At 64.4% G+C, this 17,565-nt stretch overlaps 1 protein-coding gene across 1 annotated transcript; it reads left to right on the top strand.

Annotated features, from left to right (window-relative positions):
* Positions 1-4,779: 4,779 nt before the first annotated feature.
* On the top strand, positions 4,780-17,178 carry LINGO3 (leucine rich repeat and Ig domain containing 3). The gene is made up of 2 exons (XM_058728444.1): positions 4,780-4,879; positions 15,103-17,178. Exon 2 carries the CDS (start codon positions 15,149-15,151, stop codon positions 16,925-16,927), a length of 1,779 nt encoding a protein of 592 aa, XP_058584427.1. The 5' UTR covers positions 4,780-4,879; positions 15,103-15,148; the 3' UTR covers positions 16,928-17,178.
* The last annotated feature ends 387 nt before the right edge of the window (positions 17,179-17,565 follow it).

The raw sequence follows: 17,565 nt of genomic DNA on the forward strand, positions 1-17,565 counted from the left end.
CCGTGAAGGTCGGGGCATAGGGGGTCTCCATCCATTTCTGGTCTCTTACGGAAGAGGTGAACCTGTGGTGTGGTTGAGACCCATTTTCCCGCCAGACTTCCCGCCCTCTGGCTTATGTTGGGGCCAAGCTGCGTCACCAACGCGGAGAAGCATTTTCATTTTTTTTTTTTTTCTAAAGTTGTTTAAAAAAAAATTTTTTTTTTAATGTATTTATTTTTGACAGAGAGAGTGTGAGCATGAGCCGGGGAGGGGCAGACAGAGAAGGAGACACAGAATCTGAAAAGGCTCCAGGCTCTGAGCCGTCAGCACAGAGCCCGACGCGGGGCTCGAACCCACGGACCGCGAGATCGTCACCCGAGCTAAAGTCAGATGCTTAACCGACTGAGCCCCCCAGGTGCCCCTGGCTGCTGGTTTTTTTAAGATTTTATGTATTTAAGTAATCTCCACACCCAGCATGGGGCTCGAACTCACAGCCCCGAGATCAAGAGTCTCCCAATCTTCCGGGCACCCCCGAGTGCCCCTCCACATCCCCCTTTTGTTGCCCCACTGCTCCTGGGTTTCCGGCTCACTGTCCCTTATTGTGACTCTGTTAAAACAGCGTCAAGGAGACCCCCAGGGTTCTGGATGGGGAGCCTGGTTCCACAAAAGACCACCAAGGAATCGAAACAGAGACGTTTATTCCTCACAGGACCCGTGGGCGGTACGGGGCCTGGGAGAGCCTGGCCGGGAGCAGGACCCACACAAGACTTTACTAGGGTCCGTGGGTGGAGCGTTTTGGGGTCCCTGCACTAAAGCTGGTTTGGTCACTTCAACCAAGAAAGAGCAGGGGTTTGGCAAGCTCCGTGGGGGCTTATCTAAGGGGCCCCCACAGGGAGGCCCGAGGAGGGCGGGGGGCATGTCCCAGGGCAGCTCTGGGGGTTGGGGGGGGCTTGTGCTTCCTTGTGTCCCAGATGCTGCTCTCCAGGGCGCATGCCCACCTGAGGGACCAGTTCTAGGCCCCCCCACAGGCCACTTGGCCGAACAAAATGGATCCCGAGGCATGAAGGCCACAGAGCAGCAGGGCTAGACTCTGGACTCCCCGCTGGCCTCTGCGGGCCTCTGAGTTCCCTTGGGCCCACGGAACTTGTCCTTTGGGGTCCAGCCTCCCATGACATTTGCCTGGTAGCCTGGATTTGGGGCCCCCTGGTCTCCCCAGCCCGATGGCGGGACCTGTGTTTGGGGACCCCGTATCCCATGGGCACCACACACAGTGCGAGGAAGTGTTGACTCAGTAACTAATAACCAACAACCTCTGACAGTCGAGAGGGATTCGCTGTTACTACTTTTTTTTTCTTTAAGTGTATTCACTTATTTTGAGAGAGGGAGTGGACAGAGAGAGGGGGAGAGAGCGAGAGAATCCCAAGCAGGCTCCGCACCGTCCGCGCAGAGCCCGATGCGGGGCTCGAATCCACAAACCGCGCGCAAGATCATGACCTGAGCCGAAACCGAGAGCCGGATGCTCAGCCCCCAGGATTCGCTGCTATTATCCCCATGTTGCAGATGAGGCTACTGGGGCCCAGAGAGGTTAGCTCACGGTCACACGGCAGGGACCCAGCAAGACCCCAGGGATCTGGAACTGAAGCCCAAGGCTTCGATCACTGCACGTTTGATGATTCCACTCCCAGTTACGGAGAGGAAGCCACTTGTCTGGGGCCACACCTGCGGTTCCCAGGCCACCTGTCCCCACAGCCTCCGTCCACTGGCCGTGACTGCCAATCCTGCACTTCACACTGGAGAGAGAGGGCAAGAGGAGGCGGGCTTCTGATTTTAGAAATAATTACTGCCACCTAAGGGCTCCTGCTGGCTTTTCCAGGCGTGAGGGCACAAGAGGGGAAAAGCCCGTGGCCCAGGCACACCCCCACCCAGAGGGGCACACCCCCGGGCAGGTGGCCACCTCCCTGCCCCCCAGCCCCTCTCATGGCTTCCCCATCTGGAGCTGTGCTCTCCTCCTGGGTGGTCCATCACCATGGCAACATCCCCAGCACACACACACACACACACACACACACAAGTGGTCGACGCTTGACCCCCTTTCCACAGTCCCCACACCCCTATGGTGGCATCTTGCTGGGGATGCTGGGCCCAGAGAGGCCACCAGGGTGGCTGAACCCCCCTCCGTCATACGGCTGGACGCATCGGAGCAGCGCACTCCAACGTGCATGTTCTAGCTGTTTGCTGAGCACCTACTAGGTCCTCTGGGACATGGCAGCCTGCGAGACAGGCGTGGTCCCTGCCCTCGGCAGGCACTCCCTTGGGACAGGAAGTGGGGAGATGCTGGCCAAGGACAGAAAGGGGAAGACAGGCAGCGGCTTTGGGGAGCGGTACTTAGAGGAAAACCAGGGTGCCGCTTCCCTGCTCAGAATCCCCACCTCTGGGGTTCCCTCAACATCACTGGGTCACTCAGTCATTCAACCAGGATCGGCTGGATGCCTGCTGTGTGCACACTGGAGCCACCGCAAGAAAGAAGGAAGGGCACAGGGAAACAGGATTAAGTCAGGAAATTGCAGAGAATCTTAGCTGGGGAGAGCGCCGAGGAGGAGGGAACCGGTGGAGCCGTGAGTCAGGGGCAGGGAAGCAGGAGGGGAAGTCAGGGGAAGGGCGGTGCACAGGCAGAGGAGCAGCCGTGCAAAGGTCCTGAGCTGCGTGTGGGCGAGGCCTGCCCCTGCCCTTCAGCCAGGCTTGGGAGCAGTGCCCGCACACTGGGCAAAGCAGCCAGCACCCTGGTGTGCCCTCTGTCATTGGGAGTGGCGTCTGTGCGGGTCTAGAAGATGGGGACTGTTCTGACTCCCGCGTCACAGGTGTGGAAACTGAGGCTGGAGGGGAGTCTCCCACAGCCCCATCGCCAGGAAGTGGTGGCAGGATCTAGACTGGAAGCCTGGCCCCCGCTCCAGGTCACCTCTCAGCCTGCTGGACTCATCTCCTGTGCCCTTCCTCGGGGAAGCGTCCCTGTCCCCCACCCGGGTTGGGCACTGGGTGTCTCTGCTGATATTTCCACCCCGCTTCATGACTATTTCATGACTCTGCTTCCCCCACCAGCCTTGGTGAGCCCTCTCGTTTCTCTGAGTGTCTCCTCCCTCCAGCACTTTGCCTGGTATACGATAGGTGCTCAGTAATGCCTTCCGCCAAGAGCCCCGAGAAGCAGGTATCAGGAGAAGCAGGCATCAAAGGGAAACACAGAAGCTCAGAGAAGGGAAGTGACCGCCCCGAGGTCACACAGCACATACGCGGTGACGACTCCTCTGTGCAGTGTTCTAGGCTGGTCATGGGGGTGGGGAACCATGAGGGACGGCCGCCCACATCCCCCTTCCGGACCTCTCTGTGGCCAGGAAGGGAGCCATCCCCCCACCCCACCCCCACCCCCGTCCTGTGAGGGGGGGGGGCGGGGCCTGGCCTGCAGCCTCCTGAGATGCGGTTTCTGGGCCTCCAGCCAACGCGACAGTCTGGGAACGGAGCCTGCTTGAGTCACAGGTGGCTGAGCTGACACCAAGCTACCATCGAAGCAGCTGGGTGGATGCAGAGGGCAGGGAGGGCTGGGGGTGCCGTCTCTGAGCCTCACTTTGCTCATCTGGGAAATGGGGATGGTAGAAGGGTCCACCTTGGGACAGCGAGCGCAGCAAGTAGCAAAGGGCCCACGATTGAAACGAGCTGGGCACTGGCGTTATTAGCCAGATGGGGAAGAGGATGCCCCCAACCCCGTCCTCTGCCCCCGGGGCCCCCGATCTGCAGAGATGTCCACCTCCCAGCGAGCGAGCCCTCCGAATGGGCCAGGCCGGTCCCGGAGGCTAAAACACCCCACTCCTTGTCCTACTTCCGCCCTGTCCCGCTTGCAAGGGGGAGCCACGGGACCCCAGCCTGGGAGTTTTCACCCTGCCGCTCCCTGGTTCTGGAGTGTGTTCTGAAAAGACCCCTCTCATCAGACAGGGAGGCCCCCCCTCCTACCCTGAGGCTCCCAAGCGTAGGGGCACCCACTGGTCCCCAAACTGTTCGCGGTAGTGAAAGTGAAAGGCTCCGAGCACGCTGCCTCCGCCAGGCCGGGGGTGTCGGTGGGAGAGCCCTCGTACTCACACACAGGTGACTGCAGACTAGCCAAAGGAAGGATGAAGGGACGGCATTGCAGGCAGAGGGAACGGCAAATGCAGAGGCCCTGAGGCAGGCAGCAGCACGGGTGCTTGAGGAGGAGCAGGAAGGGGAGGGTGGGAAGAAAGGGGGTGCCGCGGATCCAGAAACACACCCTCAGTTTAGACACGATCCTGAGGGCAATAAGGAGCCACGGTCGGTTCTGGAGCACAGTGGTTCGGTTGCCTCTGGGGCCCATGTGGGGGGCCGGCTGGAGCGGAAGAGGCTGGGGCAGGTGTACACGTGCCAGGTGGCGGAGGCCCTGACGGAGGAGGAGGCCTCGAGGAGCGGACAGGTCCCGGAGCGGCCCAGCCGGGGCGCCCCTGCGTTTCCTGCGCCACCGCCTCAGCAGGCCCACCAAGGCCACGGCTCCAGGGGTCCTCGGACTGGCGCCAACGCGGGCAGCGCGCACACTGACCGCACGCGCCCCCAGGCCTGCTCGCGTCCCCGCCCTGCGCCCCGGCGCGCGTCCTGGCACCTGCGCGCACGTGGCCCCGCGCACCCCGCACACCTGCGGCCCCGGCGCCGTGCACCCCGCGAGCGGGCGGCGCGCACGGCCCGGCGCAGCCCCGCGCGCCCCCGCCCCGCCAGCCGGGGAGAGCGGCGGGCGCGCGCGGCGGGGGCGCGCACGGCGGCCCGGGAGGCGGCGGCGGCGGCGGCTCGTGTCGGCTCCGGGCGGCCCTCGCGCCGCAGCCCGCGCCGTGTCCGCGGCGGAGCCGCCCAGGTGAGTGGCCGCGCGGGCCGGCGACCCCGCTCCGCCCGCGCCCCGCAGCCCCCCCACCCCACCCCCGCGCGCGCCCGTCCTCGCCCCGGGGCACTCGCCCTGCGCCGCCCCTCCTGGGCGCATCGCTCCCCTCCAGACCCCCGGCGCTCCCCCTGGAAACTTTGGGGGCCACTCCCCACGCTGGGGTCCCCTCGCCCCTCCCCTGGGGCGCTGAGGAGCGCGGAGCCGGGTGGGCGTCTCTCTGGGGCGGCGAGGACACCAGGAAGGATGCGCTCCCTTCCATGGGGGAAGAAGGGAGCACCGGCAGGGTCCTGGGGTGGGGGGGTGCTGTTGGAAGTCGGCGGGGATAGGGGCTTCACCCCTGCAGCGGGGTCTGGGCCAGCCTGGAGGTGCTGAGATGCCAGGACAGAGAAGGGGGCGTTTGGGGTCCACCACACCAGACAGGCTCCCTCTCTTGGGCTGGGGACAGCTCAGCCCGGTGGGGAGGCATTCGGGGGGCAGGGCTGAGCCCTCTGCGCTGTGGGCCTGTGTCCAGACAACACCAAGGATGGGGCGGAAAGCTTCTTTCTATCCCCTGAGTTTGGGCCTGGGTGCCCCCTGGGCCCGTGGGGCCTGGCCGGTGAGCCCCATTCAACAAGTTGGGGCGAGGGGGGACAGTGCCCTGTGCCTCGGTCTGGGCCCAAGAAAAGACCCGGTCCTTACTTGCAAACCGCTTTAATAACTGGTTTCCTCAAAGCGTGCTCTGGGCGCGAAAGACCCAGGCACCTCAGCCCCCCACTTCTGAGGTTCGGGCCCCGACGCTGCATTAGGAACAAGCAACCCCCTGGTGGATCCGTGTGTGCACAGGGTTGAGAACCTCTTGCTTCTGGCAGGGGGTAGGAAGGGGGTGTCTGGTGTGACGTGACATCAGGCTGAGGGACCATCTGGGACTTGGTGGGTGAAGGGACCTCTGGACCGGCAGGGCTGTGAGACCCGGAGCAACCCAGGAGGCCTCCCTGGACGGGGTGTGAAGGCTGCAAAGAGCGTGGTATTTGAGGGACAGAAGGCAGAGGACACAGGGTCTCAGTGTGGATGAGGCGGTGAGCAAGGAGGGGCTTGTCTGTGTCAGGAGTATCGGCCGAGGCGCTCTACGGGCACCTCTGAGCCAAAGCAGCTGCCATCTGGGGCAGGTTGGGAACTGGGAGACCCCAGAGACGCCCTGCACTCCACCTGGACGGCACGGGGTGACGGCCCAGCCCCGGGACGGGGGTTCGGAAGGGCCGGAGCCAGCCTCCCGCACCCGGGCTTTCCTTCCGTTCCCCGTCCCGTCTGGTGACTTCCGGCATAGGATGGCCCCTCTCTGAGCTCCAGCTCTGAGGCTGACCTATCAGACGGGTGCGCGCCGGGCCCGGTGGCTGCTGGGTCCCCACAGCTCTGCCTGGTGTCTGCTCAGCCTCAGTGTGCTCTTCTGTACAATGGGGGCGGCTCCTAGCCGCCCCCAGACGGAGCCCGGGATCTGAAGGTGCCTCGCTGAGTGGGCACGGAAGGCAGATGTGAGCCAGCAACCCGACTGCTCTTCCCACAGTGCTGTCATTCCTGGGCACCCCTGAGTCACCACCTCGTCACCAGGTAGACAGCCTCTCGGGGAACTCTCCAGGCAAAGCTCGTCCCAGGTGGGCCTGAGTGAGCCGTCATCATCTTCCCGTGTCAGTCCCGGGCCTCAGAAGAGCGTCCTCTGCCCTCCAGCGGGGCTCTCGCACTTAACGGAAAGGAGCTGGCACGTCCAGACGTTGACCCTTAAGCTCAGTGAGGCTAGATGCGCCGGGGATCACTCTGACCCTCAGTCTTCTTTTCTCCGAATGGGCTTCATCACTGCCACCCTCGCGGCTGGGCGGGCGGGTGAGCGGCCATGGTCTATGGTGAGCATTTCAAAAAGTAGTTCCGATCTAGAAGCCTCACCTGTAGAGGGCAGTTGACAGTGCTCGTGCACAGGCTGCAAGGAAAGTGGGTCGGGAGGCCCCCAGCCCCCCAAGGGGTTAAGGGACTGTCGGCAGACGGGAGACTAATTAGAGCTTAATGAATTGTCATGGATGAAAGCCCCAGGAGGGTGTGGATCTAGGACACACAGCGCACCAAACGGCGGAGGGGGGGGTTGGCCGTGTGTCCCCAAAAGCAGGGCCTCAGAGGGCCGGGTGCTGCTGCGGCTGGGCCCCCACCTTCTGAGTCTGTCTAGAAGCTTAAGTGGGGGACGTTTCTAGACCCTGCCAAAGCAGACTCCCCGTGCTCCCTCCTGCCCCCATTGTTGGGGGGGGCGGAGGGGGTCCAGCTGCCAGCTTCCACCGTCTCCACCGCCCCCCCCCCCCCACCAGGCTGCCCCGTGGGTTCAGCTGTGGCCTCCAGGGGGACCTTGCCCGGCCTTGCTTGCCCGGCCTTGCCCTAGGCAGTCCTCAGCATCCCCTGGCCTGGCAGGGGTGGGAGGATGTGTCTCCTGTGGCCTGGACGGGGAGCAGGCTCACTCAGAACAGAGGAGGTGGGTGGAAGGTTCTGGGGGCCTGGCCAGGCCGCCTCTGTCCCAGGGGAGGGGCGAGGGTACCCCAGCCACACTCTCCTCCTCCTTGGCCTCAGAGCTTGATGGCAAATTAGTCCCCGGACAGTTTGGGGGGGTGGGGGGGGTGGAGGGAGGGCTCTGCAATTGCCCAGGTCCTGCCATGATGGACAGATGTCAGGGCCCCTCCCCGTGGGCCCCCTCACCCGTGAGCTGGTGCTGAGGCACCCCGTGGGGAGCTCGACCGCTTGCTCTCCCCAGCCCCTGGAAGGAGGCCCACTGCTCCGCGGGGACCTCTGCCCACCTCTTCAAGACCACACGCCTCTCCCAGGCCACTGTCACAAACCGCCACCAACCTAGGGCTTAAAACCACACACACTGGTTCTCTGACAGCTCTGGGCTCAGAAGTCCTAAGACCCAGGCGTTGGCAGGGCCGGTTGCCCCCGGGGCCCCAGGGAGCCCCGTCTCCCCCCTTTTCCGGCTTCCAGAGGCGCCGCATCCTGGGCCCACGGCCCCTCCTTCCTCACGGCGGCAGCACAGGGTCCACCCGGCTCTCTGCCTCGCTCTCGTGGGGACCTCGTGGGGATGCTGGGCCCCCCCCTACTCGTCTGGGACAGTGTCCCCATCTTGAGGTCAGCTCAACGGTATCCTTAAGGTCACTGGCAAACGGGATCCTGGTGGCCACCTAGGGCGACATTCAGGGGTTCCAGGGAGTAGGGCGACATTCAGGGGTTCCAGGGAGCAGGATATAGGCATCGTAGGAGTGGCCGTTCTGCCAGCCCTCCCGTTCAGGTCAACTCGGCGAGGCCTCCCCAGGCCTTGTGGGACCAAGCATCAGACCGTAACAGACCCCCCCCACTTTTCCCAAACCATCCTGCTACCAGTAACCATTTTCACGATTCCTGTCTGCTTGCCCCCACCAACACGACACCCCGGGAGGGAACCGGACACGAGAGGCCACATGGGGTGTGAGTCCACGTGTGTGAAACGTGGGGGCTGGGGAGGGGGGTGGAGGTGATGGCTGATGAGGACGGGGATTCCTTTTGGGGAGATGGAATGTTCTGGAATTGGAGAGAGGTGATGGTTGCACGACGCCGTGAGGGAACTAAAGACGCTGAGTTAAAAACTTGAAACGGGACACATGCGGCCACAAAGGCCCAGCCCCGGTCGGGACCTGCCACACGGTAGGTTTCAGGAGGAGAAATGGACACACAGGGTGACTGGGTAGCGGGGTGTCTCCACCCCTCGGGCCCCCGTCCGCGGTGACCGCAGCCGCCCTGCAGAGGGCCTGGTCATGGCAGTGACACTCTGTCCTTGCAACACAAGTCACCTGCCCACTGGACGCGGGGCCGGGATGGCTCGGCCCCCGAGGGATTTGCATGCAGGTGGGAAGAAGGGCGGGGAGGTTTGGGCGACCAGCCCCCTGAGTGCTCGCCCGGCTGGAAAACGGGGTGGCAGAGGCCCTGGAGGGGCTCCCAGGCGCAGCACCGTCACCTGGCCCCAGCAGGGAGGAAATGCCCTTCGGCCCTCATCCCTGAGCCCAGGCTTGCCGACCCCAAAGCTTTGTGTGGTGTGGGAGGAGGGGCTGCGGTCCTGGGGGCCCCACCGTCCTGCCCGGCTGGCTCAGGGCAGGCCCCTGGGTCTGCGGAGCTGACAGAGGTCGTGGTTCTGTGGAGCACGGGGGTCCCCTGACCCTGGGAGAGCCGTGGAGAACGGGGCGTGGGCTCGAGTCCCGGATCTGCTTGTCACCTGCTCTGTGGCCCTGGCCGGGTGGCTTCCCCTCTCTGGGCCTCTGCTCTCCCATCTGTAACACAGGCTGATAATCAGCTCACTTCCTCCTGGGGCGTCAAGTGCGCGCCTGCCGTGTGCCGCGCATCCGTAGATGGGGCTGTCACCTGGGGTGGTCCTGCCTCCCCGTCTGGGGACATCTGTGGTTGTCATGACTGGCGATGCCCCTGGCGTCGAGCGGGTGGGGGCCGGGGATGCTGCTGAACACCCCGCAGTGCCTGGGACGGCCCCCCGGAGAATGACGTCACCCCTCAGTGGTGACGGCTGTCATCCAACCCTCCCACATCCCCCGGTGTCATTGTGCAGATGGGAACCCTGAGGCCGCAGAGGACGTCTGTTGAGAGCTCAGGTGTGAGCTGGCCTGCAGTGGGTTGGCGGTGGCCCAGCAGTGACAGGAGATCCAGAGCGAGGGGGAGCTGGGATGTGCTCGGAGGTGGGGCTCACGGCACCTGCTGACGGATTGGCTGGGGGTGGGGGGTTGCCACGATCCCAGCTTGTGCGGGAGGCGGGGCGGGGGGGGTGGAGCGGGGACAGCTCCCCGTTGCCTGGGTGCTGCACCCCCCCCCCCGCCCCGAGGAGAGGTCGGGCATGCGGCCGGGTCCCCAGGACTGGAGCTCAGGGGAGACGTGCTGCCCGAGACACAAAACCAGGGTCATCAGCTAACAGTGGCAGTTAGTCTGGGCAGCCGGGAGGAGGGGCCCCAGGTGGGTGCCAGGTGCTGGGCAGGGCGGGGACGCAGGGTCTGGGCGCAGGTGGGCGTCACCTCCCCCAGGGCCGCGGCCCCGGGGGGCAGAGAATGGTGAAGCGGTCCCACCGCCCCTCCTGTGCCCTGGCCCGCCCTTCCTGCAGCATCTGTTCTGCTGACCCTCTCGCCTCCCACAGGGAACGGGCCCCAGGCTCTAACGACCCCACAGAGGCAGGACCCGAATCCAGACCTCTACCGGAGAGGGAACCCAGGGTCCCGGCCTCCTGATGCCACCCTGAGGCCCCGGGAGAGGAAACCGGTCTGCAGAGGGGCCCTTCCTTCCCAGGGTGCCCAGCCCCTCGACCATCCGAGAGCGACAGACACAGGGGGTACCCAGGACCTCCGGGGGAGGCGTCAGAAGCTCCGGCCCCCCGCGCCCCCGCCCCCGTGGAGACGACGAGGCCGTGCCTGAGAGGAGGTTTCGGGTGACGAGCTGGGTCCCAGCCTGGGCGGCCCCGCTCCTGTGACAGGCAAGGCACAGAGAGGGTGCACTGCTCATCACAGGTCACAAGGGGCGGGGATGGACAGCACCTGCTGTACCATAAGCCGGGCCAACCTCTCGTTGCCTGATGCCTTCCAGGTTTCGTCCTTACCCATATCCTGTGCCGGCTAATTTTTGAGAATTCTTTCCAACTTAAAAACAACTTAAAATTTTTAAACAGTCCGCCCTCCTCTCTGGCCTAGCGCCTTGCCTGGACCGCGCGGCCCCCGCTCGCGGCATTTGCCCCTGATGTGTCCTCCACCCGACCGCCCCCCCTGAGCCATCTGCTCGGTCTCTGATGGAACATTCCTCTCTCGGTAGATTAGATCTTCGCAGCCCCCTCGCCACGCCGTCCCTTCCCTGGATATACGTTTCTCCGCCGGCGGCCCCGGGAGGCGGGAGAGGGCGCGTGCATTTACCTCCTTTGATATCGTTCGGCTCCAAGAAAGCGAGCTCTCGGTCTTCCGTGCTCCGTGTCCCCCGGACCTGGAAAATGTTCCCCACATGGTAGGTGTTTGTTGACTGACTGGTGGACAGAGGCAGTGAATGAGGGGAAACAGCGTTATGGTGTCTCCAGAGGTGACAACAGAAGTCATTCTTAAGGACATCCCCGAAGCTAAGGTAACGTTGTATGCCAACTATACTCAATTAAAAAATTCTTAAAAACTAGGACCAGGAGAAGCAGAGCCGTGTTGCAAATCGTAGCCGGCTTCACCCGAGACCGTCCCCTGCCACCTCTGATGTGCCGTGTGGACCAGAGCAGGTGACTTAGGTTGCTTTGAGCCTCAGTGTTCCTGTCTGTAAAGTTAAGGTGACAGCAGCGTGTCCCCCCACCCCCCGCCTCGCCATGTGATTGTTGTGGGACCATCCAGGTGGAGCCCTGACCCCAGGGCTGGCACAGAGCAGAGGCATTTGCCCTGAGGAGGAGGAGGGGGAGGTTCACAGTCCGGCTGACTGGAGACCAGCAATAAACAAGGGTTTAATAGCATTTAGAGAGACTAGGATGGGGACACCTGGCTGGCTCTGTCAGTGGAGCATGCAACTCTTGAGTTTGAGCCCCACTTTGGGTGTAGAGCGTGCTCAAAAAAAATAGACGAGGATGGGGACTGTAGTACAGAGAGTCACCAGGGGAGTGACATTAGGAGTGAGACCCAAATGAAGTCAGGGAGAGAGCCATGCAGGGAAGGTGTTCCAGGCAGAGGGAACATCGTGTGCAAAGGTCCTGGGGCAGGACCTGTCTGGCGTGTTGGAGGAACAGCACGAAGGCCCGTGTGGCTGGAGCAGAGTGAGCAAGGGGGAGAGAGGGAGGAGGGGAGGGCAGAGAGGGGACGGGGGCAAGTCATGCAGGGCCTTGGGGACCTCAGGGAGGACTGAATTATACTCGAGGGGGCTGAAATTCTCTGCTGCAGAAAGAACAAAGCAGGCAGTTCTGCCCGCACAAGGAATCTGTTTGGGGGCTGAGCCATACCGCCCATTTCCTCATTGGGGCAAAGCCAGAGAGGCCCCAAGTCCTTACAGTCAGAGGCCCTGTCCCCAGTTCCCCGGGGAGAGGACAGTTACCCCTTGACCACAGGGAACAGCACAGGCTGGGACAGGGACCCAGGAGTAACCTCACACTCAGGGACTGGTTTAAGTTAGGAAGGTGCCAGAATTGTGAGTCGGGCAGCTGAACAGGGGACCGTCCGTTCTGGCTCTCTTGTCCCCTCCTGGGACACGGCCTCTCCGTGTGCTGTTCAGGGCAACAACATGGGGAGAATGACCTAGAAAAACAGCCTCAGAAGGAAGTTTGCCTTGGGGAAAGACCGTGTCCCTGCAATGCCCAGGTCAGAATTAAGGACAGCTGCAGGGGGAGGGCACAACCAGCCAGCTCTCGCTCCCTCCCACAGCCTCCCCACGTCCGCCAGCCGGGGGCAGGGAGCGGGGACCCGTGACATCCCGGACACCGGATGATGCTTGCTTTCCTCGCGGTGTGAGCTGAGAGTGAGCAACCCCCTTCCCACCGCTCACGGTGCTGTCCCGTGCGGTGTGTGAGTCCCCAGGCGTTTGGGGGGGGCGCCTGCCCACGGATTCACGCGTCTGCCCGAGTCGAGAGTTCCGTTTGGTGTTCTGTGTTCCCGTATTTTGCCGTGAACAGGGCTATGCTGTCTGTAATTGCTTGGCAAGCCGGTTTGTCTCTAAGCCCCGTCTAACTGCACCCCGGCTGTCTTTCTCTGCGGGTCCATCCGTGTCTCCCAGAGCCCCGCCACAACCGGGGGTCACAGCTTACTTCCTCCCCCGCTGATGGACACGTAGGTTAGCCCCAGTCCGCGCTTTCACGCGACAGGCAGCAAACCTGCGTGGCCACGGCGTCTGCTCCCGCGCGGTCTTTGTCAGGGATCCACGGCCCCTCTTGAAGTCTTGCGCCAGTGCCCCGAGGCCCCCTTCGCAAAACGCCACAATCGTGGTGGCTGAAAACGACAGGAGTGTGTTCTGTGTTCCGGAGGCCAGAAGCGCAAACTCAAGGGACCCCCCCGGGCTGGGTCCCCGCTCAGGGCTCTGGGGGAGGATCCTCCCTTGCCTCTTCCAGCTCTTGGGGGTGACCGGTGACCTGCGGTGTCCCGTGGCTCACGGGTGCACCCTCCAACCCGCCGACACGGAGCCGTCTTGCCCGCGCGTCTGCGTCCGAATCTCCGCTCTTCGTCAAATCGCCGGTGGCTGGACGAGGGCCGCCTTGCCCCAGGGTGACCTCATCTTCACTGGATGGCACCTGCAGACCGCAGACTCCCCCCCCCCCCCCGTTACGTGACTCTCCCCCAGCGTTCGGTGGCAGTTACTCGGGGGCTCCGTGTGTTACTTCCCCAAAGGGCCCAGGAAGGCAGGCGCTGGCCTCACAGATGTTGAGCCGATGAGGATCTGCTGCCTGAGCCCCTGCCGAGCCGGGCCTCTGGGGACAGCACAGAAACAGGCAGCCTCTCCTGGGACGAGGAGGGGGGTCCGGGGGAGCCTTGGGGGGCTGCAGCTGCTAAGATGCCGAAAATAGCGGACCGGCTGACGGGGCAGCCCCCATCCCTGCCATCTGGCTGGAGCCCCCCCCACCCACACCCCACCTTGACCCCCGGGATCTGGGCTGCAGCCCAGAAGAGTGGGGGGAGGAGGAGGAGTAAGGGGTGGCGGGGCCAGCAGGCGAGATGGGCAGGCCCGGGGCCCTGCACGCCCCACACCATCTGGCCTCCCTCCCCCAACCCCTTCACTCACTCCTTCTGCCTCAGGGCCTTTGCACTGGCTGCTCCCCCAGCCCCGCCCTCCCTTTCCCCTCCCTGACCGTCCTTTGTGTCTGCGTTAGGGTCCACCCACATCTGGGTCTCAGCTCACGTGTCACCTTTCCAGCTGCACCTCCTTTCCCCGGGATCACCGACTCTTCCTTTCAGAACACCCGGGGCACATTCTCTGGTCTTGCTGCTTGTGTTGACTGAGCCCCGAAGGTCATCAGCAGGTGCCGGGTCTGGGCTCTGAGAAACCGGAAGTGATGAAGACAGGTGCCTTGGAGAGGTTACAATCCACAGGGAGCAGACAACGAACAGGGTGTTAACCTGTAATGTCATTAATTTCATGTGCTGGTTGGACCGGTGTAGACACAGGGAACTGAGGAAGGGCAAGGCGGGGGGGGGGCGCCTGGTAAGGCCTCCGGGGGGGGGGGGAAAGGGGGGGATATTTAGACCACCTGTATCCCCACAGGGTGGATGTGAACCCCAGGAGGTAGGGGTCTACACCTGCCTTGTTCATCAGTGTGTTTGGAGACTGGTATACAGTAGGCACTCAGTAAGTGTTCTGGGGGGCTGTACCCCAAAATTTAACCTAGATTTGTGAAGTTCTTCTCCACTTCAATAAATGTTTCCTCTTGCAATTTTTTTTTTTTATTATGATAAAATTCACATAACACAAACTTGCCCTTTTAAAGTATACATTTCAGGGGCGCCTGGGTGGCTCAGTCCGTTAAGCGTCTGACTTCCGCTCAGGTCATGAACTCGTGGTTGGTGAGTTCAAGCCCCACATCGGGCCGGCTCTGTGCTGACAGCTCGGAGCCTGGAGCCTGCTTCGGATTCTGTGTCTCCCTCTCTCTCTCTCTGCCCTTCCCCCGCTTACACTCCCTTTCTCTCTCAAAAATAAACAAACATTAAGAAACTTTAAAGTATACATTTCAGCGGCTTTTAGTATATTCACAGAGCTGTGCAACCATCAGCACCATCTAAATCCAGAACATTCCATAACCCCCAAAAGAAGTCTCGTCCCCGTGCGCTGTCACCCCTCACCCCCTCCCCAGCCCCCGGCCCCCAGGAGCCCCCTTCCGGTCCGTGGATGAGCCTGTTCTGGACGTTTCACACCCGCGGACTCACACCCCGCGTGGCGTCTCGTGGCCACTTCCCTCCCTGAGCGCCGTGTGTTCGGGGTCCGTCCGCGGGGCGGCGGGGGCGGGCGCCTCGCTCCTGCTGGGGACCGAGTGACGTTCCGTGTGGACGGAGCACGTTTTTGTTCATCTGTTGATGGGCATTTGGGTGGTTTGCACCTGTTGGCTGTGGTGGCTACCGCGGGCACAGGTTTTGTGGGGGCGCGCCCAGGAGCGGGACTGCGGGCCCCACGGAGGAGAACCGCGTCTTGCGCACGCGTGCTAACGCTGCCCTCCCCCCCCCCCCCCCCGCAACCCTCAGGTGCCCACGAGGATGGTGGCGCGGCCCTAGGCCCAGGCTCCGCACCATGACCTGCTGGCTGTGCGTCCTGAGCCTGCAGCTCCTGCTCCTGCCCGCGGCGCCGCCCCCGGCCGGCGGCTGCCCCGCCCGCTGCGAGTGCACGGCGCAGACGCGCGCGGTGGCCTGTCCCCGGCGCCGGCTGACCGCCGTGCCCGACGGCATCCCGGCCGAGACGCGCCTGCTGGAGCTCAGCCGCAACCGCATCCGCTGCCTGAACCCGGGCGACCTGGCCGCGCTGCCGCTGCTGGAGGAGCTGGACCTGAGCGAGAACGTGATCGCGCACGTGGAGCCGGGCGCCTTCGCCAACCTGCCGCGCCTGCGCGTCCTGCGCCTCCGGGGCAACCTGCTCAAGCTCCTCCCGCCCGGCGTCTTCACGCGCCTGGACAACCTCACGCTGCTGGACCTGAGCGAGAACAAGCTGGTCATCCTCCTGGACTACACCTTCCAGGACCTGCGCAGCCTCCGCCGGCTGGAGGTGGGCGACAACCACCTGGTGTTCATCTCGCGCCGGGCCTTCGCGGGGCTGCTGGCGCTCGAGGAGCTGACCCTGGAGCGCTGCAACCTCACGGCGCTGTCGGGCGAGTCCCTGGGCCACCTGCGGGGCCTGGGCGCCCTGCGGCTGCGCCACCTGGCCATCGCCGCCCTGGAGGACCAGAACTTCCGCAGGCTGCCCGGCCTGCTGCACCTGGAGATCGACAACTGGCCGCTGCTGGAGGAGGTGGCCGCCGGCAGCCTGCAGGGCCTCAACCTGACCTCGCTGTCCGTCACGCACACCAACATCACCGCCGTGCCGGCGGCCGCGCTCCGCCACCAGGCCCACCTCACCTGCCTCAACCTGTCCCACAACCCCATCAGCACGGTGCCGCGCGGCTCCTTCCGCGACCTGGTCCGCCTGCGCGAGCTGCACCTGGCCGGCGCCCTGCTGGCCGTGGTGGAGCCGCAGGCCTTCCTGGGGCTGCGGCAGATCCGCCTGCTCAACCTCTCCAACAACCTGCTGTCCACGCTGGAGGAGAGCACCTTCCACTCGGTCAACACGCTGGAGACGCTGCGCGTGGACGGGAACCCGCTGGCCTGCGACTGTCGCCTGCTCTGGATCGTGCAGCGCCGGAAGACCCTCAACTTCGACGGGCGGCTCCCGGCCTGCGCCACCCCCGCCGAGGTGCGCGGCGACGCGCTGCGCAACCTGCCCGACTCCGTGCTCTTCGAGTACTTCGTGTGCCGCAAGCCCAAGATCCGCGAGCGGCGGCTGCAGCGCGTCACGGCCGCCGCGGGCGACGACGTGCGCTTCCAGTGCCGCGCCGAGGGCGAGCCCGCGCCCACCGTGGCCTGGGTGACGCCGCGCCACCGCGCCGTGACCGCCGCCAGCGCCGGGCGCGCGCGCGTGCTGCCGGGGGGCACGCTGGAGATCCGCGGCGCGCGCCCGCAGGACAGCGGCACGTACACGTGCGTGGCCAGCAACGCGGGCGGCAACGACACCTACTTCGCCACGCTGACCGTGCAGCCCGAGCCCGCCGCCAACCGGACCCCGGGCGAGGCCCGCAACGACACGCAGGCGGCCGCGCGCTTCCCGCTGGACCTCACCACCATCCTGGTGTCCACCGCCATGGGCTGCATCACCTTCCTGGGCGTCGTCCTCTTCTGCTTCCTGCTGCTGTTCGTGTGGAGCCGCGGCCGCGGGCAGCATAAGAACAACTTCTCGGTGGAGTACTCCTTCCGCAAGGTGGACGGGCCGGCCGCCGCCGCGGGCCAGGGGGGGGCGCGCAAGTTCACCATGAAGATGATCTGAGAGGGTCCGGGCGCCCCCACGCGGGCCCGGCTGACGACCACCTATGCATTTCCCGGAGCGGGGAGGGGTGGGGGGCTCCCTCCCCGCGGCCGCCTCCTGGCGGAACTTCCCCTTTTTTTGTAGAGACCCGACCACAGGACTTTTTTCATCAGGACGCATTTTTGCATTGTTTCGCAAAGCATTTTCTAAAGGTTTCACCCCGTCTTCCTGCCCCCGCCGGGGTCCCGAGCTGGGCGGGGTGGGAGTTCGGAGCCGCCGGAGCCGCCAGCCACCCCCCCCCCCCCCCCCGCCTCCTCCCCAGAGCAAGTAGTTCGCACCCGGGGGGCGGGGGGGGGGGGGGAGGGGGGAGATGGTCCAGCGCGCGGAGAGCAACCCGGTCCCCGGGGGAGGCCCGTGAAAGCCCATAACGGGCCACACCCGGATGCCCCACACCGCACCTCACATCCAGCGGCACGCATGCGTTCACACCAAGGACACAACCGACACGAGACCGAGCGCTCACACCTCCTACCCGGCTGACCCCGAACAGGTGTGCCCGGCCGCTGAGCTCCGGGCGGGCCTGCACAGCTCTCGGGAGACCACCGCTCACACCTGGGACACACCCCACTCGCACTCAGGACACTCGCAGCTGACACACG

This window comes from Neofelis nebulosa, chromosome 4 (assembly GCF_028018385.1).
Source record: "Neofelis nebulosa isolate mNeoNeb1 chromosome 4, mNeoNeb1.pri, whole genome shotgun sequence".
Classification (NCBI taxonomy): domain Eukaryota; kingdom Metazoa; phylum Chordata; class Mammalia; order Carnivora; family Felidae; genus Neofelis; species Neofelis nebulosa.